Raw genomic sequence first — 27,153 nt, forward strand, 5'->3', positions numbered from 1 at the left:
GGGTCCCTGCAGGAGGACACTTTGTGATCAGCCTATTCTCAGACTCAGGGGACTTTCGTAACAAGTGGAAATTTTCCAAAAAGAAGATTCGATATGGCCTCTATTGTGTAGACAGCCGATCCCATGTAGTTACAAGCGCACTAACCATGCGGTCCCTTTAAAAAGCTGATCCACGGGGGGGGGGTCGCGTAATTCAGCTCCCTACGATCTATTGTATATCAAACTCACGCATCTACTCACAGGAGCCCAGGAGCCTCAAGAGCCTCGTAGCAGTAATTCACCCCCTGCCTCCCCCTTGAATATATGGATAAAAGTTTTCCATTGTAAAAGCCAGTTACATGGCATGGTCATGATACCAAAATTTTTATTCAATTTCGATACCATAAAAAAGTATTGCGAAACTCGATACCACGCGAAAAAAAAAAAACACAAAAAAAAGCCTTGTGCATTACGCATTTTATGGAACAGTCCTACCGTATTTTTTTGGTGGGGGAACAAGGTGACCAAAGAATGGTAAATTGCTTTTTTTTTTTTCTGTTACGGCGTTCACAGCATAGGAGATATTTTTTAATATTTTAAATTAGGCTACATGCACACGACAGTTGCTTTTCTCTGCGTCCGTTCCGTTTTTTTTTTTGGCTGATCGGATGGTTACCCATGCATTTCTATGGAGCCGTTAAAATTGCGGTGTAGTCAACCATTTCTTTTCCGCGTCCGCTGTCTGTGTTTCCCGTCCGCAAAAAAAGTATTGCATGTCCTATTCTTGTTCGCAATAAATGTTTTGCAGACCCATTGAAGTCAATGGGTCCACAAAAAAATGCGGATGACCAACGGAAGCCATCTGTATGTCATCCGCATCCGTTTTCTTTTGCGGATGGTTGCTGGGAAACCTGTATATATAAAATTTTCAAGAATTACAGCCTTCAGGTTTTTTTTGCGGACCGCAAAAAAAATAACTGAAAACACACGGAAACACAACCTACAAAATTTGCGGACAAACGGAACGGATGTAAAAAAGAAACAGGAACATGGATCCGCTATTTGCGGACCGCAAAAAACAACTGTCGTGTGCATGAGGCCTAATTCGGACTTTTTCGGACGTTGCGATATGTAATATATAAAAAATTTTATTGTGTTTATATTTTTATATGTAAAATTAGGAAAGGGGCGATTTAAAATTGTAATATTTGGGGGGGTTAAACTTTTTTTTTTACTTTTTATTTACTATTAGCCCCCTTAGGGACTAGAACCCTTGTCCTATTCACCCTAATAGAGCCACTGCCACCAATGACTATAATACTGTGGATGAAGGGGGGGGGTCGCAATTAATATAATACTGAGAAGAGGGGGAGTAGGAGGATTTGCTACTTACCGATCCTATCGCAGCAGCGCAGCCTAGTATCACTAAGATAACATAGCACTCGCCGCTCTCGGCGTGCACCATGTATTCCTGAGTCGGCACAGTGGAGTGGATGCCACTGCGCCACCAATGAATATAATTTGTCTGAATACAAATGTAGGCTGCGGTTGCCGGCCATATCACTCACATACCCGGCCTCTATGACTGCCCGCTGCAATTTGCCGAACCGCGGTAATTAACCCCTCAGACTGCGCTGCTGCGATAGGATCGGTAAGTAGCAAATCCCAGTATCGAATCGATCTGGGTACAAAAGTATTGATTGGGTATCGATTATTCGATACCCGATGCAACCCTACTACTTTGGCTCTTAAAGGGGTTGTCCACATTTGGCTCCTTTGGTCCTCTGCTGCCACATGACCTGCTCTGGTCCTGTTTGTGAACATCCATTTTGACAGGGGTCGCGCTTGCCGCTGCAGCCAGTTTCCCCCATGCGCTACGTGACCTACTGACATGACACAAGAGGGGTACGCCACCTCTGAGGCCAGTCAATGGCTGCCGTGACACGAATGACCCCTGTCAAACTGGATGATGACACCTGGGACCAGAGCGCGTTAGTGGCAGCGGAGGACTGGCAGGAGCAGAAAAGCATGCTTCTCTCTACGGATCCAGCGACATGGGGGGGGGGGGGGCCTCCAAACCTGGACAAGCCATTTAAACGCTATCCTTGGGCTATAGATGGTATAGCGCCCATTCTCAGATCTCCAAGAAACACCAAAAGGAGCAAAGGTGGCCCAGCATTCACAGCCTTTTCATTCACAGCCTTTTCATTCTAGCAGGCGGTAATTTGTACCCAGAAAACTCCATTTGTGGTGACATTTCTGGACCATCAGATGGCGGTTTTCTCACGTTTTGCTGTGCATACACTCGGTATAATCTGCAGAGTCAGCAGAGAGCGCTTAGCATCTACACATTGAATTACAGAGCAGGAATCCGCTGCCCAAGGGATGTTCTCCGTGAGGTTTTTAGCCGTCCTGTAATATTCTCCTGCTCATCACTGGTGGTCAGCACTGTGGGTGCCGGGCACAGAACTTCTTGTGTTACTGGTTTTCGGGGGCACACATGTTCCTGATATTACGGTTAGGAGACTTATTATTTTACACACGTTAACTATTTTCCAGACTTCCCCTGTGACTCGCAGAACATATAAAGAATGTTGTGTGGGTGATGGAACACATGACTTTAATAAATGGAGTGTAAATCTGCGACATAAATGGGAATCCAGGATTATTATATTCCGATTTCTTTACCAAACACTTCATTGTACAAACAGGAGACACATACAAGATCCCGGCAAGAAAAAAGCTGACCTCAGCAGACAGCAGCTGTAGTCAGTGCAGCAGACTAACACCTGGGGCCCTGTACTCCAAGGAGCACCCATCAGAGCGCGCTCTCAGCTGAACCATGGAGAGGGGGCGCTTTCAGCAGTAGGTTCCTTTCCGCGGCACCACCGATTCCGCAATCCTGGCTGTAGTCAGGTGGCCGGCTATGCCCCTCTTTCCTCCTGTTCAGCTGCATAAAGTAGATGTAGATGGACAGGAAGAAAGAGGAGCATAGGCGGTGGCAACGTCAGAAGAAGGGCCAGCAGCCAGTTGGGCGAACACGTGATTCAATTGCAGAATCTGAGCGATGGAGGGGTCAGTAATGCTCCAAGCGTCTTCTCTCCACAGCTAAAAGAGGCTTTTTAGGTAAAGGCCTGGAGAACCCCTTTAATATTCAAATAGTGTAGGATCGTAGACGTGGGGTTCACTGATCTAATTTATCTTAGTAGTGTGTGCACAGTCCACAAGGCAGATAGATAGATAGATAGATAGATAGATAGATAGATAGATAGATAGTTATAAGGATATATACTAGATAGATAGATAGATAGATAGATAGATAGAATAGTTATAAGGATATATACTAGATAGATAGATAGATAGATAGATAGATAGATAGATAGATAGATAGATAGATAGATATAAGGATATATACTAGATAGATAGATAGATAGATAGATAGATAGATAGAATAGTTATAAGGATATATACTAGATAGATAGATAGATAGATAGATAGATAGATAGATAGATAGATATAAGGATATATACTAGATAGATAGATAGATAGATAGATAGATAGATAGATAGATAGATAGATAGATAGATAGAGGGTACGGGTCCCCCAGTAGAACTAATAAATATGGTAAAAAATATAGCCAGAAAAGTCAAAAAAAAAGTAAAAGAAAAAGATTTTTTTTCTTTTTGATGGAAAAAACACAACAAAAAAGCCATACAGAATTGGTATTGCTGCATCTATAATAAACAAAACTATAAAGTTATCACATCACTTAACCTGAACAATAAATGCTGAAAAAAAGAGAATATAATAAAAACAATTCCAAAATTGCTGTTTTTTTGTTAATCCGATCTCCTAAAAAAAATGGAATAAAAAGTGACCAAAAAGCCATACAGTATGTTCCCCAAAATGATAGCTCTAAAAACTACCACTAAACCTACACATGACCAGGTCTTTACGTGGGCCACAAGCAAACAAGCCGACAACTGGAATATAGCCAAATAGAGTCAGGGCACCGGACCAGAGCAGCGGGGGCAGGAGAGTAGAATCCTTTCATTAGGTCGCACACGCTACAGAAGAATTCCCTGAAACCCCTTTAAAAAAAATAAAAAGTTGGAAAGGTGGAGCTTCCTTTAAAGGGATATTCCAGGATTTTAATATTGATCAATACCAGATCATCACGGGTCCGCCGTCTCGCACCCTCATAGATCAGCTACTTGAAGAGACTGAGAGCAGCGCTGCAGTTACAAGCTCCGTCCCCTGCACACCAGAACTACTCTTCTGATCCATGGCGGTATGATATTAAACTGATATTGATGGCCTGTACTCAGGATAGGCTATCAATATTAATATTCCTGACAACTCCTTTAAAGGGAACCTGTCACCAGTTTTATGGTGTCCTAACTAAGGGCAACATAAATAAGTGACTGATTCTCTTAGCACAATGCTGGGTCACTTTCTTTATTTGACCCAGTCAATCTGCCAACATCTTGTATTGAAAAGCTCCAGCTGATAATGATGAGTCATGAATATTCATGAGCTCCTGACTCTCCCCGCCCACCTGCTGCTGAATGACAGTTTGTTTCCATAGGAACCAGCAGCAGGTGGGCAGGGGAGTGGCTATAGCTCTGAATTAAATATACGCTGGACTCAATGACATCACGCTGGACTCAAATCAGCTCATTAGCATGCGGCATCTTTGTGTGTATATTATGAGGTAACCATCTGTCACACCAGTAAGTGAATACATCGAAGGCACTTTTTAGTAGTTAATGATTGTATATAATTAGTTAGATTATAATCAAATATCCACATGACAGGTTCCCTTTAAGGCTCCATTCACACGTCCGCAAAATGGGTCCGCATCCTTTCCGCAATTTTGCGGAAAGGGTGCAGACCCATTCATTCTCTATGGGGACGGAATGTGCTGTCCGCATCCACATTTGCGGATCCGCACTTCCGCATCCGTGCTTCCGTTTCCGCAAAAAAATAGAACATGTCCTATTCTTGTCCGCAATTGCGGACAAGAACAGGCATATTCTATTATGTCGGCAATGTGCGGTCCGCAAAATGCAGAACGCACATTGCCGCTTTCCGTGTTTTGCGGATCCGTGTCTCCGTGTATCCGCAAAACACATTGCGGACGTGTGAATGGAGCCTAAGCCTCTCTGGAGAGAGCACTGCATTTGTTTGGATGCTCACAGACGTCACAGAGTTCACCGTTTCCCCCTAAGCAAACTTTTTGGCTTCTCCACAAGAAACGTCTTCGTGTTTGAAAAAGAAATCAAAAATTTCTGAATAGAAATAGCAAAAACCAAAACAACATGCTTAGTATGTGCTGCCAACGGGCTTATCTAATGGTGGAAATTCCCTTTAAGATGATTAATTTATCATGACCTCTAATGAGTGAAACAGATCTTTCATCTGAATTAATCATTCCCAGAAATTTTTAATTTCCAAGAAATTATCTTGAAGACATGACATCGTCAGCATCATGGCTCCTTTTCTGATGCGTTTCCATCGCGCCACAGGAAGATTTTGATGCAAAAAAATTCAGCAAAATGTGAACTCAGCCCTCAGGGACCCCGGGGGGGGGGGGGGGCCATACAGGAACTTTTCTTCATTTTATCACCCCTTTTAGCAATCACCGCATGTTAGGCCGCATTCACACGTCCGCAAGTGCTGTCCACACACCGTTCCGCAATTATGTGGAATGGGTGCGGACCCATTCATTCTCTATGTGCTCTCCGCATCCGCATTTCCGGAGTGCATCCCTGATCTTCCGGTCCGCAGCTCCGGAAAAAAATAGAGCATGTCCTATTCTTGTCCGCAATTGTGGACAATAATAGGCGTGCTGGCCGGTTGTATTGCGGATCCGCAATGCACTACGGACGTGTGAATGGACCTTACTGTTATCTCTTCCAGTGTACAGCCTCCAGTGACCGGGGGATGGGAAAACAGGCAATTTTCTTCATGTTATCACCCCCTCTTACCAATCACAGCCTGCTATTGTCATCTCTCCCCCTTTATATACACGTGTCATTTGTTCGGTGATTCCATCTTTCATGAAGCAGCAAAAATCTTCATTTGTGCTGCCAAAAATATGCAAATGAGGGATGAATGATCGTAACAATGATCAATGAACCCCCTTTCACGTTGCATCAGGCCATGTCAGAGGAGGCCCTTTAAATGAGCATTGATCAGCGGTCCGTATCGGTCCGGCATGGGCTTGTGCAAGTGGCCCCGCATATGTGTATGTAGGCGTAAGTGGCATGTGTGAACTTCGCACATCAGCAGCTTTTATTTTCAGTAGATTTGGGGTTTCTCACACTCTGCTTTTAGCAGCAAACGTTGTGAACGAAAAAAAATTTGAGGCAAAATTGCACAAAGACGCCCATGACTGTCAAGCGCGGGGTGGCATTTTCAAAATGTGCGAAGTGTCTACTTTCAGGAAATAAATGACTATGGTGGTACAATGTAATTTAAAAAAATATATAATTTTGATTTTATTCGTGTTTGTGGAATTTGTCTTGGCCGTGAAGGTATAAATGGGATATCCACATTTTTTTAAATTTTTGCAGAAAAACCTCAAAACAAAAGATGGCTCAACGTTGCTTTAACGGTGTTTCTACAGCCTATATGCAGACCTATGCATCTCCATGGAAACAGACTACAAACAAACCCAATGTAGTCTGATCCTGTAGTTATCTTTCAAAAAAACGGCAGTCAGAAACGACCCCTTTGAATTGTATTGGGGCTATCGGTCCATAAAAACAGAAAAAGCAGGATTTGCCCTATTTTTTTGCGGTAGTTATTCAGTCGATGGTGTGAATTTAACCATTGACTGAAAGGTTCTGAAAATAGCCATGTGTTGGCCATTAAAAAAAAATGGCTGTCACACGGTTGTGTGAACGTACCCTTGCCTTTTCCAACCTACTAAGGGTACGTATCTAAGCATAAAGCTGGGGACAAATGGAAGGAAGTATGACCGTAGGGTCCGACTACACAGAGTTTGTTTTGCTGTCTGTTACCATGGAGACGTATAGGTCAGCTGTAGAATCGAATGGTAGGAAATTTTTAATTGTGAACCACTGCAAAGTTGCTTCATATTTCATTTAAGATGCATCGGGACAATAGCAAAAGTTAAGTGGACACAGCCTTTAAAATATTGGAGCTCCCCTTTAAACAGCAATTCGAACAGGAAAACAATAAAAAAAATAATTCTGCTTTTCTATATATGTACACCAGAAAGGGACAACTTTTCTACTCAAGGGTTAAATAGAATTTAAAAAAAAGGAAGAATACAGTGTGGATTTTGTGGCTGGCGTGCTTAAAACTGCATTTGTAAAAATTACCGGTATATAACCCATACTTTTCCTCTCGCTGATATATATTTTGACCTTGCAGCTCTTGAAAAATAATATAACTATGCAATCAGGTTTTACAGATAGTCATTTCACGGGTAAGTATCCAGAGTGCGGCTGCTGCAGCCGTGACTGCAGATATGTTCATTGAAAACACCTGCACAAATAATACTAATAATACCGCCATAGAAGTTAATAAAGCTGGCTATCAAACTCTTTAAGGCTACGTCTACACGACAACAATAAGTCGCGCGACAGATAGGGCACAACTACACTGCAACATTTGTAGCACTAATGTCGCGCGACAATTTTTATAATGGCAGTCTATGGTGTCGCACTGCAACATGCAACATACTGCGACTGCGACGCAACAGACGCAGAAAAATCCACCTCGAATGGATTTTCTGCAACTGTTGCGTCGCAGTATGTTGCATGTTGCAGTGCGACACCATAGACTGCTATTGTCGTGCGACATTAGTGCGACAAATGTCGTCGTGTAGACGTAGCCTAAAGGGCTTCTGTCACCCCCCATTGTGCAATTTTCATTAGGCGACATTAGCTATTTGCTGAGTGCAGTCATACATGTCCTACCTTTTGTCTGTGGATTATTTCTTGTAAAAATCATACTTTTATCATATGCAAATTTCTTCACTACCAGCAAGTTGGGCGTGTACTTGCTGGTAGCCGCCGCATCTGCCTCTTCTAGACACGCCCCATCTCCTCTTGATAGACATGGCCAGCGAGCGCTCTCCTCCTCCCGCTGGCCCCGTCTGCTGCTGAATTCCCGCGCCTGCGCCGTAACGTTCACGATTGACGCGCGCTTGGGCTGATTATATCACACTACACCCAGAAGAGAAGACTGCCGATTATCGCTGATGCTGGCAGTCTTCTCTTCCGGGTGTAGTGTGACGTAATCGGCGCAGGCGCACTGATGAATGAGCTGGCAAGCGCGCGTCCTTCACTCAGTACGCCTTCGCCGATCGAGGAACGTTACGGCGCAGGCGCGGGAATTCAGCAGCAGACGGGGCCAGCGGGAGGAGGAGAGCGCTCGCTGGCCCTGTCCATCAAGAGGAGATGGGGCGTGTCTAGAAGCGGCAGCTACCAGCAAGTACACGCCCAACTTGCTGGTAGTGAAGAAATTTGTATATGATAAAAGTATGATTTTTACAAGAAATAAGCCACAGACAAGGGTAGGACATGTATGACTGCACTCAGCAAATAGCTAATGTCGCCTAATGAAAATTGCACAAATGGGGGGGGGGGGGGGGGTGACAGAAGCCCTTTAAGGTCTCTTGCACACAAATGTTTTTTTGCTGCTTATCTCGTCCTTACGGAAGTAGTCTGTGACAGTTCACATTTATAGGGGGGGTCCTTCTACCATGTGCATCACTGATGTCCGACAAGAAGGGCTCCCTCTTTAGTTCTCATTCACATGACCAGGTCTGTTTTACGGTCCACCAACCACGGATCCGCAAACTATGGATACCGTCCGTGTGCAATCCGCATCCCCCTTCCCCAGTAGAAATGGCTAGTCTGCGAAACGGACAAGAGTAGGACATGTTCTATAATTTGAGGAACGGTCACACGGATATGGACAGCACACGGATGACAACTACGTGCTGGCTGTTTTTTGAGGACCCATAGAAATTAACGGGTCCCTGTGTGATCAGACACTGGTGTAAAATACAGTCATGTGCATGAGAAGAGATTCTTCATCAGCTACAATGTGTGGATCCAAGATCCTGCAGAACCTCCTAATACACACCTCAGCCGCTGCAGAACCTCCTAATACACACCTCAGCTACTTCAGAACCTCATACACACCTCAGCTGCTGCAGAACCTCATAATACACACATCAGCTACTGTAGAACCTCATAATACACACCTCAGCTGCTGCAGAACCTCATACACACCTCAGCTGCTGCAGAACCTCATAATACACACCTCAGCTGCTGCAGAACCTCATAATACACACCTCAGCTGCTGCAGAACCTCATAATACACACCTCAGCTGCTGCAGAACCTCCTAATACACACCTCAGCTGCTGCAGAACCTCCTAATACACACCTCAGCCGCTGCAGAACCTCCTAATACACACCTCAGCTACTTCAGAACCTCATACACACCTCAGCTGCTGCAGAACCTCATACACACCTCAGCTGCTGCAGAACCTCATACACACCTCAGCTGCTGCAGAACCTCATACACACCTCAGCTGCTGCAGAACCTCATACACACCTCAGCTGCTGCAGAACCTCATACACACCTCAGCTGCTGCAGAACCTCATACACACCTCAGCTGCTGCAGAACCTCACACACCTCAGCTGCTGCAGAACCTCATACACACCTCAGCTGCTGCAGAACCTCATACACACCTCAGCTGCTGCAGAACCTCATAATACACACCTCAGCTGCTGCAGAACCTCCTAATACACACCTCAGCTACTGTAGAACCTCCTAATACACACCTCAGCCGCTGCAGAACATCATAATACACACCTCAGCTACTGTAGAACCTCCTAATACACACCTCAGCTGCTGCAGAACCTCATAATGCACACCTCAGCTACTTCAGAACCTCATACACACCTCAGCTGCTGCAGAACCTCATAATGCACACCTCAGCCGCTGCAGAACATCATAATACACACCTCAGCTGCTGCAGAACCTCATAATACACACCTCAGCTGCTGCAGAACCTCATAATACACACCTCAGCTGCTGCAGAACCTCATAATACACACCTCAGCTGCTGCAGAACCTCATAATACACACCTCAGCTGCTGCAGAACCTCATAATACACACCTCAGCTGCTGCAGAACCTCATAATACACACCTCAGCTGCTGCAGAACCTCATAATACACACATACATATATATTTCTTCTTAAAAGCTCATCGTTTTTTTTTTGCTACGAACAATATGAATCAGACCTACGGTCACAGCGAAGCAAAATCTCAACATAAGTAAGGGTCGTCATGTCACGTCAAATTGTAATTTATGGACATTTCCTTCAAAAAAGAATATATATTATAAATTATGAATATTATATACACACAGAGCTTGTCCTGCTGCAGATTGCCAGAGAAGAAGATGATGTAACTGGGAAATACGGGTGACAACCCTTGCGATACGTGCAGTAGTGGCCATCTTGGTTGTCACCCAACTTTCCCAGAGACGTGGATAAATAATCTACCGCAGATTGAAATGTTTAATCACTTTCCAATGCCAGATCTGTCCCCCTAACCGCTAAATTTGTCACGTCCAAGAGGTTCTGCAGCAGCTGAGATAAAACAATGACTGTCTGCGCCGCTCTTCAACTTTACGACCCAGGAGGGGCTACGCCATGAACTGTGACAGATAAAAGTGACCCGTTCTCACCTGACCACGTTAGGATGCTCGAAGGTCTCCAGGTGCCGCAGAACCGCCACCTCCCGGATGGTGGACAGCGGCATCCCCTCTTCTCCGGTCTGCACTCGCACCCGCTTCAGGGCAACAAAACGCCCTCCATTCTTCAGGTCGCGAGCCTTGAACACCTTGCCGTACGCCCCCTCCCCGATCTCGGCTACACACTCGTACTGTTGATCTGCCAGGCCGTCCTTCTTCTCCATCGTCATCATCGCCTTTGGATGTAGGGGAGAGGGGGGGGGGGGGGGGGGGGGGTCCAGGGACGAGATAGGAGCCCAAGATTCAATCTTCCTCCTCCTTTCTTGTAATCCAGATGTGGAGAGGGCTTCCTAGGACTGAGACGGTCTGGAGCTCCTTAAGACAGCTGCAGGCACAGCCGCGCACAGCTGGACGGAGAGATGCAGGAAGCAGCACATAGATAGCGCCAGCCCAAGGAGGTCACATTATCTGGGGGGGGGGGGGGGGGAGACACAGCAAAAACACGGGTGTGAAACACTGCCACCGACACCCACACAAACTCACGCCACTCAACCCGGGTGCTACATTTCCAACCATCCTGACGGATGTAGCAGAGCTGATCGCGATACCTGAATGTACGCAGGACTGCTGAGAGCTATCACAGTGCACTAACCTGCTCCGGGACAGCTTCAGCTCTGCTACATCTATGCCATGATTATATCATAAAGATGCTATAGATCCCGCTTTAAATTGACACAGACGCAGCGTCTCTATTCCACGTATGGCGCACACCTGCGACATACGTGGAATAGGTCGCTAAATATTGCGCTTAATGCATCAAATTATTTCCCCCTTTTAGGGAACATTTCAGAAATTTAACAAATTTAGGAAATTTAAATAAGAGCAAAGTGGCACAATGGTATGACATTAAAGGTACCCCTCCCCGTAGTATAAATGACCGCTCGCCATAGTGCCGTCAATATATATATATATATATGTCTGAGTCCGACCAGTCACGCCGCGCCCCCCCCCAACCGTATCGTGAGTCGTGTGTACAGAATACCAGAAACGGGCCGTCATTGTAGTCTGCGCAGCATTATAGAACGTACAGCGCCACGGGTGACGATGGCGCCATATAGGAATACTAATTAGTCGTAGGATTCTCTTGTAATTGTGTTATTTTTGCAAAAAAATTTATATATATATTAACATTGACAAAACTTCTCAGAGCTAAATTGCGCTGCGAATAAGGTGTGGGGGGGGGGGGTACATATGGGTGAGGGTGACGTAACCCCCTCACCCTCCCCGAAAATTCTTCGCCTTAATGGAAATGAAATATTACCCAGTATGGCTGCTTTCTATGTAGATTACATTCCTCCCGTTTTCTGCAGATGTTACCACGCGCCTGGACCTTTAAATGAATACGGTACGAGGTCCCGTTAACCCTTTACCACCCCACCGGCGCCCGCCTTGCACCGATCTCGAATCTTATAACTGGATCCGTGCAGAATCACTAAGGGTATGGATTCTTGTCGCGTAAAAAAAAAAAAAAAAGTGCCATGCAGCGTCAGCACCTCCTCCGATTAAAATGGGGCATATACATATCGCTTTTTTTTTTCAGCGCGGAAGAAAAAAAAAGTAACGCGCCCGTGCTCGATGCGTGGAATTCGTGTCCAGAGTTCCCGCAGAGATGGACAGGACGAAAAACCACGTCAAAACCGTATCAAAAAGTGCATTCAAAAATTGCATCTAAATTTTTTTTAAAAAGTGTGAAAAACAGCACCGATTTTTCAGCAGTTAAAAAATCTGTAACGGAGATTTTTTTTATTACGTAAACGATAATCGATAGGCTTGAAACGCGCCTCGGTGCTCCGTCGGACTCTGCTGATCCGTCAGAAGGCTTCGTAAAAGATCTGATCCACCAGGGAGATTATCTGCGTTATCGGTGGCGATGCGGTGAGAATTATACGGCTGCGACGGATCGTAAAGCACCGCGTTCAGTCGTCGCCTCGATGTCGTCGGACGCGGCGACTAAGCTTCGTCAGTCTTGTGTTTATGACCTGTCTGCAGAGCAATGCAGGATCCTAAAGGGTTACAGAGCACATGGCATCTGCACAATGCAGTGTTAGCAGGGCTGGGGTGGCATGGGTCTCTACATGCATTTACCTGCAGCTGGGCAGAGGCGACAGGGGCATCCAAGTGGGCACGGGGGGAGGGGGTGAGGTCCAGGTACCGCTGCGGCTCTTCACATGGTCCATGCGGCAGAGCCCCGGCCGGGCCACACAGGTAGCTCTGCTCGGCTCGGCTCAGCCATCCACAGTGGAGCACAAGGGGCAGGGTCACCACAGAGGGGGAAGCCGCGCACTCAGCCGGGCACCAGTCAGCAGCTGGCCCATAGCAGGGGCCGAGGGAGCCGCCGCCGCCCCTTCTCCTCCGCCGCCGCCGCTCGGCGCTTTCTTCCCGCAGTCTTTTTGTTGCTGCTTTTCCCACGCTGCTCAATGTGACTTGACCCCTCTTCAAAAGTTTGACACGGGGCTTGTACATTTCCGCATTCCTCCCCGACTACAAAGCGCCGCCGCCTCCTCTGCGCTGTGTCTGGGCTGCACTCACTGCAAACCCCGGAGCACAGCGCCGGGCATACTGGAGGTGTACTGCTATATACTGCCCCACTGAGCATACTGGAGGTGTACTGCTATATACTGAGCATACTGGAGGTGTACTGCTATATACTGCCCCACTGGGCATACTGGAGGTGTACTGCTATATACTGAGCATACTGGAGGTGTACTGCTATATACTGCCCCACTGGGCATACTGGAGGTGTGCTGCTATATACTGCCCCACTGAGCATACTGGAGGTGTACTGCTATATACTGCCCCACTGGGCATACTGGAGGTGTACTGCTATATACTGCCCCACTGGGCATACTAAAGGTGCACTGCTATATACTGCCCCACTGAGCATACTGGAGGTGTACTGCTATATACTGAGCATACTGGACGTGTACTGCTATATACTGCCCCACTGGGCATACTGGAGGTGTACTGCTATATACTGCCCCACTGGGCATACTGGAGGTGTACTGCTATATACTGCTCCACTGAGCATACTGGAGGTGTACTGCTATATACTGCCCCACTGGGCATACTGGAGGTGTACTGCTATATACTGCCCCACTGGGCATACTGGAGGTGTATATGTATATACTGCCCCACTGAGCATACTGGAGGTGTACTGCTATATACTGCCCCACTGAGCATACTGGAGGTGTACTGCTATATACTGCCCCACTGAGCATACTGGAGGTGTACTGCTATATACTGAGCATACTGGACGTGTACTGCTATATACTGCCCCACTGGGCATACTGGAGGTGTACTGCTATATACTGCCCCTCTGAGCATACTGGAGGTGTACTGCTATATACTGCCCCACTGAGCATACTGGAGGTGTACTGCTATATACTGCCCCACTGAGCATACTGGAGGTGTACTGCTATATACTGCCCCACTGAGCATACTGGAGGTGTACTGCTATATACTGCCCCACTGGGCATACTGGAGGTGTACTGCTATATACTGCCCCACTGGGCATACTGGAGATGTACTGCTATATACTGCCCCACTGAGCATACTGGAGGTGTACTGCTATATACTGCCCCACTGAGCATACTGGAGGTGTACTGCTATATACTGCCCCACTGGGCATACTGGAGGTGTACTGCTATATACTGCCCCACTGGGCATACTGGAGGTGTGCTGCTATATACTGCCCCACTGAGCATACTGGAGGTGTACTGCTATATACTGCCCCACTGGGCATACTGGAGGTGTACTGCTATATACTGCCCCACTGAGCATACTGGAGGTGTACTGCTATATACTGCCCCACTGGGCATACTGGAGGTGTACTGCTATATACTGCTTCACTGAGTATACTGGAGGTGTATGTGTATATACTGCTCCACTGAGCATACTGGAGGTGTATGTGTATATACTGCCCCACTGAGCATACTGGAGGTGTACTGCTATATACTGAGCATACTGGAGGTGTACTGCTATATACTGCCCCACTGGGCATACTGGAGGTGTACTGCTATATACTGAGCATACTGGAGGTGTACTGCTATATACTGCCCCACTGAGCATACTGGAGGTGTACTGCTATATACTGCCCCACTGGGCATACTGGAGGTGTACTGCTATATACTGAACATACTGGAGGTGTACTGCTATATACTGCCCCACTGAGCATACTAAAGGTGTACTGCTATATACTGCCCCACTGAGCATACTGGAGGTGTACTGCTATATACTGCTCCACTGAGCATACTGGAGGTGTACTGCTATATACTGAGCATACTGGAGGTGTACTGCTATATACTGCCCCACTGAGCATACTGGAGGTGTACTGCTATATACTGCTCCACTGAGCATACTGGAGGTGTACTGCTATATACTGAGCATACTGGAGGTGTACTGCTATATACTGCCCCACTGGGCATACTGGAGGTGTACTGCTATATACTGCCCCACTGAGCATACTGGAGGTGTACTGCTATATACTGAGCATACTGGAGGTGTACTGCTATATACTGCCCCACTGGGCATACTGGAGGTGTACTGCTATATACTGCCCCACTGAGCATACTAAAGGTGTACTGCTATATACTGCTCCACTGAGCATACTGGAGGTGTACTGCTATATACTGCCCCACTGAGCATACTGGAGGTGTACTGCTATATACTGCTCCACTGAGCATACTGGAGGTGTACTGCTATATACTGCTCCACTGAGCATACTGGAGGTGTACTGCTATATACTGCCCCACTGGGCATACTAAAGGTGTACTGCTATATACTGCCCCACTGGGCATACTGGAGGTGTACTGCTATATAGTGAGCATACTGGAGGTGTACTGCTATATACTGCCCCACTGGGCATACTGGAGGTGTACTGCTATATACTGCCCCACTGGGCATACTGGAGGTGTACTGCTATATACTGCCCCACTGAGCATATTGGAGGTGTACTGCTATATACTGCCCCACTGAGTATACTGGAGGTGTACTGCTATATACTGCCCCACTGAGGATATTGGAGATATACTGCCCCACTGAGTATACTGGAGGTGTACTGCTATATACTGCCCCACTGGGCATACTGGAGGTGTACTGCTATATACTGCCCCACTGGGCATACTGGAGGTGTACTGTTATATACTGCCCCACTGAGCATACTGGAGGTGTACTGCTATATACTGCCCCACTGAGCATACTGGAGGTGTACTGCTATATACTGCCCCACTGAGCATACTGGAGGTGTACTGCTATATACTGCCCCACTGGGCATACTGGAGGTGTACTGCTATATACTGCCCCACTGGGCATACTGGAGGTGTACTGCTATATACTGCCCCACTGAGCATACTGGAGGTGTACTGCTATATACTGCCCCACTGGGCATACTGGAGGTGTACTGCTATATACTGCCCCACTGGGCATACTGGAGGTGTACTGCTATATACTGCCCCACTGGGCATACTGGAGGTGTACTGCTATATACTGCTCCACTGAGCATACTGGAGGTGTACTGCTATATACTCCCCTACCAGCACTGAGCATACTGGAGGTGTATGTGTATATACTGCTCCACTGAGTATACTGGAGGTGTACTGCTATATACTGCCCCACTGAGCATACTGGAGGTGTATGTGTATATACTGCCCCACTGAGCATGCTAAAGGTGTACTGCTATATACTGCCCTACCAGCACTGAGTATACTGGAGGTGTATGTGTGTATATACTGCCTTACTAGCACTGAGTATACTGGATGTGTACTACTATATACCTCCAGTATGCTCAGTGCTGGTAGGGCAGTATATACACATATACCTCCAGTATAATCAGTGCTGGCAAGGCAGTATATACACATATACCTCCAGTATGCTCAGTGCTGGCAAGGCAGTATATACACATACACCTCCAGTATACTCAGTGCTGGTAGGGCAGTATATACACATACACCTCCAGTATACTCAGTGCTGGTAGGGCAGTATATACACATACACCTCCAGTATGCTCAGTGCTGGTAGGGCAGTATATACACATACACCTCCAGTATGCTCAGTGCTGGTAGAGCAGTATATACACATACACCTCCAGTATGCTCAGTGCTGGTAGGGCTGTATATACACATACACCTCCAGTATACTCAGTGCTGGTAGGGCAGTATATACACATACACCTCCAGTATGCTCAGTGCTGGTAGGGCAGTATATACACATACACCTCCAGTATGCTCAGTGCTGGTAGGGCAGTATATACACATACACCTCCAGTATGCTCACTGCTGGCAGGGCAGTATATACACATACACCTCCAGTATGCTCAGTGCTGGTAGGGCAGTAAATAGCAGTACACCTCCAGTATGCTCAGTGCTGGTAGGGCAGTATATACACATACACCTCCAGTATGCTCACTGCTGGCAGGTCAGTATATACACATACACCTCCAGTATGCTCAGTGCTGGTAGGGCAGTATATATACCTCCAGTATACTCAGTGCTGGTAGGGCTTTATATACACATACACCTTCAGTATGCTCAGTGCTGGTAGGGCAGTATATATACCTCCAGTATACTCAGTGCTGGTAGGGCTTTATATACACATACACCTCCAGTATGCTCAGTGCTGGTAGGGCAGTATATATCAGTACACCTCCAGTATACTCAGTGCTGGTAGGGCAGTATGTGTGTATATAATGCCCTACCAGCACTGAGTATACTGGAGGTGTGTGCGTATATACTCCCTACCAGCACTGAGCATACTGGAGGTGTATGTGTATATACTGCCCTACCAGCACTGAGCATACTGGAGGTGTATGTGTATATACTGCCCTACCAGCACTGAGCATACTGGAGGTATATGTGTATATACTGCCCTACCAGCACTGAGCATACTGGAGGTGTATATGTATATACTGCCCTACCAGCACTGAGCATACTGGAGGTGTATGTGTATATACTGCCCTACCAGCACTGAGCATACTGGAGGTGTATGTGTATAATACTGCCCTACCAGCACTGAGTATACTGGAGGTGTATGTGTATATACTGCCCTGCCAGCACTAAGCATACTGGAGGTATATGTGTATATACTGCCCTACCAGCACTGAGCATACTGGAGGTGTACTGCTATATACTGCCCTACCAGCACTGAGCATACTGGAGGTGTATGTGTATATACTGCCCTGTCAGCACTGAGCATACTGGAGGTGTATGTGTATATACTGCCCCACTGAGTATACTGGAGGTGTATGTGTATATACTGCCCTACCAGCACTGAGCATACTGGAGGTGTATGTGTATATACTGCCCTACCAGCACTGAGCATACTGGAGGTGTACTGCTATATACTCCCCTACCAGCACTGAGCATACTGGAGGTATATGTGTATATACTGCCCTACCAGCACTGAGTATACTGGAGGTGTATGTGTATATACTGCCCTACCAGCACTGAGCATACTGGAGGTGTACTGCTATATACTGCCCCACTGAGCATACTGGAGGTGTACTGCTATATACTGCCCCACTGAGCATACTGGAGGTGTACTGCTATATACTGCCCCACTGAGCATACTAAAGGTGTACTGCTATATACTGCCCCACTGAGCATACTGGAGGTGTACTTTTATATACTGCTCCACTGAGCATACTGGAGGTGTACTGCTATATACTGCTCCACTGAGCATACTGGAGGTGTACTGCTATATACTGCCCCACTGAGCATACTAAAGGTGTACTGCTATATACTGCCCCACTGAGCATACTAAAGGTGTACTGCTATATACTGCCCCACTGGGCATACTGGAGGTGTACTGCTATATACTGCCCCACTGAGCATACTGGAGGTGTACTGCTATATACTGCTCCACTGAGCATACTGGAGGTGTACTGCTATATACTGCCCCACTGGGCATACTGGAGGTGTACTGCTATATACTGCCCCACTGGGCATACTGGAGGTGTACTGCTATATACTGCTCCACTGAGCATACTGGAGGTGTACTGCTATATACTGCCCCACTGGGCATACTGGAGGTGTACTGCTATATACTGCTCCACTGAGTATACTGGAGGTGTATGTGTATATACTGCCCCACTGAGCATGCTGGAGGTGTACTGCTATATACTGCCCCACTGGGCATACTGGAGGTGTACTTTTATATACTGCTCCACTGAGCATACAGGAGGTGTACTGCTATATACTGCTCCACTGAGCATACTGGAGGTGTACTGCTATATACTGCCCCACTGGGCATACTGGAGGTGTACTGCTATATACTGCTCCACTGAGCATACTGGAGGTGTACTGCTATATACTGCCCCACTGGGCATACTGGAGGTGTACTGCTATATACTGCTCCACTGAGCATACTGGAGGTGTATGTGTATATACTGCCCCACTGAGCATACTGGAGGTGTACTGCTATATACTGCTCCACTGAGCATACTGGAGGTGTACTGCTATATACTGCCCCACTGAGCATACTAAAGGTGTACTGCTATATACTGCCCCACTGAGCATACTGGAGGTGTACTGCTATATACTGAGCATACTGGAGGTGTACTGCTATATACTGCCCCACTGAGCATACTGGAGGTGTACTGCTATATACTGCTCCACTGAGCATACTGGAGGTGTACTGCTATATACTGCCCCACTGAGCATACTAAAGGTGTACTGCTATATACTGCCCCACTGAGGATATTGGAGATATACTGCCCCACTGAGCATACTGGAGGTGTACTGCTATATACTGCCCCACTGGGCATACTGGAGGTGTACTGCTATATACTGCCCCACTGGGCATACTGGAGGTGTACTGCTATATACTGCCCCACTGGGCATACTGGAGGTGTACTGTTATATACTGCCCCACTGAGCATACTGGAGGTGTACTGCTATATACTGCCCCACTGGGCATACTGGAGGTGTACTGCTATATACTGCCCCACTGAGCATACTGGAGGTGTACTGCTATATACTGCCCCACTGAGCATACTGGAGGTGTACTGCTATATACTGCCCCACTGGGCATACTGGAGGTGTACTGCTATATACTGCTCCACTGAGCATACTGGAGGTGTACTGCTATATACTCCCCTACCAGCACTGAGCATACTGGAGGTGTATGTGTATATACTGCTCCACTTAGTATACTGGAGGTGTACTGCTATATACTGCCCCACTGAGCATACTGGAGGTGTATGTGTATATACTGCCCAACTGAGCATGCTAAAGGTGTACTGCTATATACTGCCCTACCAGCACTGAGTATACTGGAGGTGTATGTGTGTATATACTGCCTTACTAGCACTGAGTATACTGGATGTGTACTACTATATACCTCCAGTATGCTCAGTGCTGGTAGGGCAGTATATACACATATACCTCCAGTATGCTCAGTGCTGGCAGGGCAGTATATACACATACACCTCCAGTATACTCAGTGCTGGTAGGGCAGTATATACACATACACCTCCAGTATACTCAGTGCTGGTAGGGCAGTATATACACATACACCTCCAGTATGCTCAGTGCTGGTAGGGCAGTATATACACATACACCTCCAGTATGCTCAGTGCTGGTAGGGCAGTATATACACATACACCTCCAGTATGCTCAGTGCTGGTAGATCAGTATATACACATACACCTCCAGTATGCTCAGTGCTGGTAGGGCTGTATATACACATACACCTCCAGTATACTCAGTGCTGGTAGGGCAGTATATACACATACACCTCCAGTATGCTCAGTGCTGGTAGGGCAGTATATAGCAGTACACCTCCAGTATGCTCAGTGCTGGTAGGGCAGTATATACACATACACCTCCAGTATGCTCACTGCTGGCAGGGCAGTATATACACATACACCTCCAGTATGCTCAGTGCTGGTAGGGCAGTAAATAGCAGTACACCTCCAGTATGCTCAGTGCTGGTAGGGCAGTATATACACATACACCTCCAGTATGCTCACTGCTGGCAGGTCAGTATATACACATACACCTCCAGTATGCTCAGTGCTGGTAGGGCTTTATATACACATACACCTTCAGTATGCTCAGTGCTGGTAGGGCAGTATATATACCTCCAGTATACTCAGTGCTGGTAGGGCTTTATATACACATACACCTCCAGTATGCTCAGTGCTGGTAGGGCAGTATATATCAGTACACCTCCAGTATACTCAGTGCTGGTAGGGCAGTATGTGTGTATATAATGCCCTACCAGCACTAAGTATACTGGAGGTGTGTGCGTATATACTGCCCTACCAGCACTGAGCATACTGTAGGTGTGTGCGTATATACTCCCTACCAGCACTGAGCATACTGGAGGTGTATGTGTATATACTGCCCTACCAGCACTGAGCATACTGGAGGTGTATGTGTATATACTGCCCTACCAGCACTGAGCATACTGGAGGTATATGTGTATATACTGCCCTACCAGCACTGAGCATACTGGAGGTGTATGTGTATATACTGCCCTACCAGCACTGAGCATACTGGAGGTGTATGTGTATATACTGCCCTACCAGCACTGAGCATACTGGAGGTGTATGTGTATATACTGCCCTACCAGCACTGAGCATACTGGAGGTATATGTGTATATACTGCCCTACCAGCACTAAGCATACTGGAGGTATATGTGTATATACTGCCCTACCAGCACTGAGCATACTGGAGGTGTACTGCTATATACTCCCCTACCAGCACTGAGCATACTGGAGGTGTATGTGTATATACTGCCCTACCAGCACTGAGTATACTGGAGGTATATGTGTATATACTGCCCTACCAGCACTGAGTATACTGGAGGTGTATGTGTATATACTGCCCTACCAGCACTGAGCATACTGGAGGTGTACTTTTATATACTGCTCCACTGAGCATACTGGAGGTGTACTGCTATATACTGCTCCACTGAGCATACTGGAGGTGTACTGCTATATACTGCCCCACTGAGCATACTAAAGGTGTACTGCTATATACTGCCCCACTGAGCATACTAAAGGTGTACTGCTATATACTGCCCCACTGAGCATACTAAAGGTGTACTGCTATATACTGCCCCACTGGGCATACTGGAGGTGTACTGCTATATACTGCCCCACTGAGCATACTGGAGGTGTACTGCTATATACTGCTCCACTGAGCATACTGGAGGTGTACTGCTATATACTGCCCCACTGGGCATACTGGAGGTGTACTGCTATATACTGCCCCACTGGGCATACTGGAGGTGTACTGCTATATACTGCTCCACTGAGTATACTGGAGGTGTATGTGTATATACTGCCCCACTGAGCATACTGGAGGTGTACTGCTATATACTGCCCCACTGGGCATACTGGAGGTGTACTTTTATATACTGCTCCACTGAGCATACAGGAGGTGTACTGCTATATACTGCTCCACTGAGCATACTGGAGGTGTACTGCTATATACTGCCCCACTGGGCATACTGGAGGTGTACTGCTCCACTGAGCATACTGGAGGTGTACTGCTATATACTGCCCCACTGGGCATACTAAAGGTGTACTGCTATATACTGCCCCACTGGGCATACTGGAGGTGTACTGCTATATAGTGAGCATACTGGAGGTGTACTGCTATATACTGCCCCACTGGGCATACTGGAGGTGTACTGCTATATACTGCCCCACTGGGCATACTGGAGGTGTACTGCTATATACTGCCCCACTGAGCATATTGGAGGTGTACTGCTATATACTGCCCCACTGAGTATACTGGAGGTGTACTGCTATATACTGCCCCACTGAGGATATTGGAGATATACTGCCCCACTGAGTATACTGGAGGTGTACTGCTATATACTGCCCCACTGGGCATACTGGAGGTGTACTGCTATATACTGCCCCACTGGGCATACTGGAGGTGTACTGTTATATACTGCCCCACTGAGCATACTGGAGGTGTACTGCTATATACTGCCCCACTGAGCATACTGGAGGTGTACTGCTATATACTGCCCCACTGGGCATACTGGAGGTGTACTGCTATATACTGCCACACTGAGCATACTGGAGGTGTACTGCTATATACTGCCCCACTGGGCATACTGGAGGTGTACTGCTATATACTGCCCCACTGGGCATACTGGAGGTGTACTGCTATATACTGCTCCACTGAGCATACTGGAGGTGTACTGCTATATACTCCCCTACCAGCACTGAGCATACTGGAGGTGTATGTGTATATACTGCTCCACTGAGTATACTGGAGGTGTACTGCTATATACTGCCCCACTGAGCATACTGGAGGTGTATGTGTATATACTGCCCCACTGAGCATGCTAAAGGTGTACTGCTATATACTGCCCTACCAGCACTGAGTATACTGGAGGTGTATGTGTGTATATACTGCCTTACTAGCACTGAGTATACTGGATGTGTACTACTATATACCTCCAGTATGCTCAGTGCTGGTAGGGCAGTATATACACATATACCTCCAGTATGCTCAGTGCTGGCAAGGCAGTATATACACATATACCTCCAGTATGCTCAGTGCTGGCATGGCAGTATATACACATACACCTCCAGTATACTCAGTGCTGGTAGGGCAGTATATACACATACACCTCCAGTATACTCAGTGCTGGTAGGGCAGTATATACACATACACCTCCAGTATGCTCAGTGCTGGTAGGGCAGTATATACACATACACCTCCAGTATGCTCAGTGCTGGTAGAGCAGTATATACACATACACCTCCAGTATGCTCAGTGCTGGTAGGGCTGTATATACACATACACCTCCAGTATACTCAGTGCTGGTAGGGCAGTATATACACATACACCTCCAGTATGCTCAGTGCTGGTAGGGCAGTATATACACATACACCTCCAGTATGCTCAGTGCTGGTAGGGCAGTATATACACATACACCTCCAGTATGCTCACTGCTGGCAGGGCAGTATATACACATACACCTCCAGTATGCTCAGTGCTGGTAGGGCAGTAAATAGCAGTACACCTCCAGTATGCTCAGTGCTGGTAGGGCAGTATATACACATACACCTCCAGTATGCTCACTGCTGGCAGGTCAGTATATACACATACACCTCCAGTATGCTCAGTGCTGGTAGGGCAGTATATATACCTCCAGTATACTCAGTGCTGGTAGGGCTTTATATACACATACACCTTCAGTATGCTCAGTGCTGGTAGGGCAGTATATATACCTCCAGTATACTCAGTGCTGGTAGGGCTTTATATACACATACACCTCCAGTATGCTCAGTGCTGGTAGGGCAGTATATATCAGTACACCTCCAGTATACTCAGTGCTGGTAGGGCAGTATGTGTGTATATAATGCCCTACCAGCACTGAGTATACTGGAGGTGTATGTGTATATACTGCCCTACCAGCACTGAGCATACTGGAGGTGTATGTGTATATACAGGGAGTGCAGAATTATTAGGCAAGTTGTATTTTTGAGGATTAATTTTATTATTGAACAACAACCATGTTCTCAATGAACCCAAAAAACTCATTAATATCAAAGCTGAATATTTTTGGAAGTAGTTTTTAGTTTGTTTTTAGTTTTAGCTATTTTAGGGGGATATCTGTGTGTGCAGGTGACTATTACTGTGCATAATTATTAGGCAACTTAACAAAAAACAAATATATACCCATTTCAATTATTTATTTTTACCAGTGAAACCAATATAACATCTCAACATTCACAAATATACATTTCTGACATTCAAAAACAAAACAAAAACAAATCAGTGACCAATATAGCCACCGTTCTTTGCAAGGACACTCAAAAGCCTGCCATCCATGGATTCTGTCAGTGTTTTGATCTGTTCACCATCAACATTGCGTGCAGCAGCAACCACAGCCTCCCAGACACTGTTCAGAGAGGTGTACTGTTTTCCCTCCTTGTAAATCTCACATTTGATGATGGACCACAGGTTCTCAATGGGGTTCAGATCAGGTGAACAAGGAGGCCATGTCATTAGATTTTCTTCTTTTATACCCTTTATTGCCAGCCACGCTGTGGAGTACTTGGACGCGTGTGATGGAGCATTCTCCTGCATGAAAATCATGTTTTTTTTGAAGGATGCAGACTTCTTCCTGTACCACTGCTTGAAGAAGATGTCTTCCAGAAACTGTCAGTAGGACTGGGAGTTGAGCTTGACTCCATTCTCAACCCGAAAAGGCCCCACAAGCTCATCTTTGATGATACCAGCCCAAACCAGTACTCCACCTCCACCTTGCTGGCGTCTGAGTCGGACTGGAGCTCTCTGCCCTTTACCAATCCAGCCACGGGCCCATCCATCTGGCCCATCAAGACTCACTCTCATTTCATCAGTCCATAAAACCTTAGAAAAATCAGTCTTGAGATATTTCTTGGCCCAGTCTTGACGTTTCAGCTTGTGTGTCTTGTTCAGTGGTGGTCGTCTTTCAGCCTTTCTTACCTTAGCCATGTCTCTGAGTATTGCACACCTTGTGCTTTTGGGCACTCCAGTGATGTTGCAGCTCTGAAATATGGCCAAACTGGTGGCAAGTGGCATCTTGGCAGCTGCACGCTTGACTTTTCTCAGTTCATGGGCAGTTATTTTGCGCCTTGCTTTTTCCACACGCTTCTTGCGACCTGTTAACTATTTTGAATGAAACGCTTGATTGTTCGATGATCACGCTTCAGAAGCTTTGCAATTTTAAGAGTGCTGCATCCCTCTGCAAGATATCTCACTATTTTTGACTTTTCTGAGCCTGTCAAGTCCTTCTTTTGACCCATTTTGCCAAAGGAAAGGAAGTTGCCTAATAATTATGCACACCTAATATAGGGTGTTGATGTCATTAGACCACACCCCTTCTCATTACAGAGATGCACATCACCTAATATGCTTAATTGGTAGTAGGCTTTCGAGCCTATACAGCTTGGAGTAAGACAACATGCATAAAGAGGATGATGTGGTCAAAATACTCATTTGCCTAATAATTCTGCACGCAGTGTACTGCCCTACCAGCACTGAGCATACTGGAGGTGTATGTGTATATACTGCCCTACCAGCACTGAGCATACTGGAGGTATATGTGTATATACTGCCCTACCAGCACTGAGCATACTGGAGGTGTATGTGTATATACTGCCCTACCAGCACTGAGCATACTGGAGGTGTATGTGTATATACTGCCCTACCAGCACTGAGCATACTGGAGGTGTATGTGTATATACTGCCCTGCCAGCACTAAGCATACTGGAGGTATATGTGTATATACTGCCCTACCAGCACTGAGCATACTGGAGGTGTACTGCTATATACTGCCCTACCAGCACTGAGCATACTGGAGGTGTATGTGTATATACTGCCCTGTCAGCACTGAGCATACTGGAGGTGTATGTGTATATACTGCCCTACCAGCACTGAGCATACTGGAGGTGTATGTGTATATACTGCCCTACCAGCACTGAGCATACTGGAGGTGTACTGCTATATACTCCCCTACCAGCACTGAGCATACTGGAGGTGTATGTGTATATACTGCCCTACCAGCACTGAGTATACTGGAGGTATATGTGTATATACTGCCCTACCAGCACTGAGTATACTGGAGGTGTATGTGTATATACTGCCCTACCAGCACTGAGCATACTGGAGGTGTACTGCTATATACTGCCCCACTGAGCATACTGGAGGTGTACTGCTATATACTGCCCCACTGAGCATACTAAAGGTGTACTGCTATATACTGCCCCACTGAGCATACTGGAGGTGTACTTTTATATACTGCTCCACTGAGCATACTGGAGGTGTACTGCTATATACTGCTCCACTGAGCATACTGGAGGTGTACTGCTATATACTGCCCCACTGAGCATACTAAAAGGTGTACTGCTATATACTGCCCCACTGAGCATACTAAAGGTGTACTGCTATATACTGCCCCACTGGGCATACTGGAGGTGTACTGCTATATACTGCCCCACTGAGCATACTGGAGGTGTACTGCTATATACTGCTCCACTGAGCATACTGGAGGTGTACTGCTATATACTGCCCCACTGGGCATACTGGAGGTGTACTGCTATATACTGCCCCACTGGGCATACTGGAGGTGTACTGCTATATACTGCTCCACTGAGCATACTGGAGGTGTACTGCTATATACTGCCCCACTGGGCATACTGGAGGTGTACTGCTATATACTGCTCCACTGAGTATACTGGAGGTGTATGTGTATATACTGCCCCACTGAGCATACTGGAGGTGTACTGCTATATACTGCCCCACTGGGCATACTGGAGGTGTACTTTTATATACTGCTCCACTGAGCATACAGGAGGTGTACTGCTATATACTGCTCCACTGAGCATACTGGAGGTGTACTGCTATATAC

The 27,153-nt window shown here is 46.6% G+C and overlaps 2 protein-coding genes across 3 annotated transcripts in view; both read right to left on the reverse strand.

Annotated features, from left to right (window-relative positions):
• Positions 1 to 13,257, reverse strand: part of CDK6 (cyclin dependent kinase 6) — a 163,887-nt gene extending 150,630 nt beyond the window's left edge. The window contains exons 1-2 of the mRNA XM_040431178.1: positions 12,876 to 13,257; positions 10,725 to 11,198 (exon numbers count right to left, since the gene is read on the reverse strand). Coding sequence (XP_040287112.1) covers positions 10,725 to 10,963 — 239 coding nt within the window. The 5' untranslated portion in view covers positions 10,964 to 11,198; positions 12,876 to 13,257. The remainder of the gene's footprint in view (positions 1 to 10,724; positions 11,199 to 12,875) is intronic.
• The window catches only part of LOC121000616 (zinc finger protein 436-like), a 684,763-nt gene that overhangs the window by 291,052 nt on the left and 366,558 nt on the right, over positions 1 to 27,153 (reverse strand). The gene's annotated exons all lie outside the window — the stretch shown is intronic.

Source organism: Bufo bufo, chromosome 5, assembly GCF_905171765.1.
Source record: "Bufo bufo chromosome 5, aBufBuf1.1, whole genome shotgun sequence".
In the NCBI taxonomy this organism is placed as follows: domain Eukaryota; kingdom Metazoa; phylum Chordata; class Amphibia; order Anura; family Bufonidae; genus Bufo; species Bufo bufo.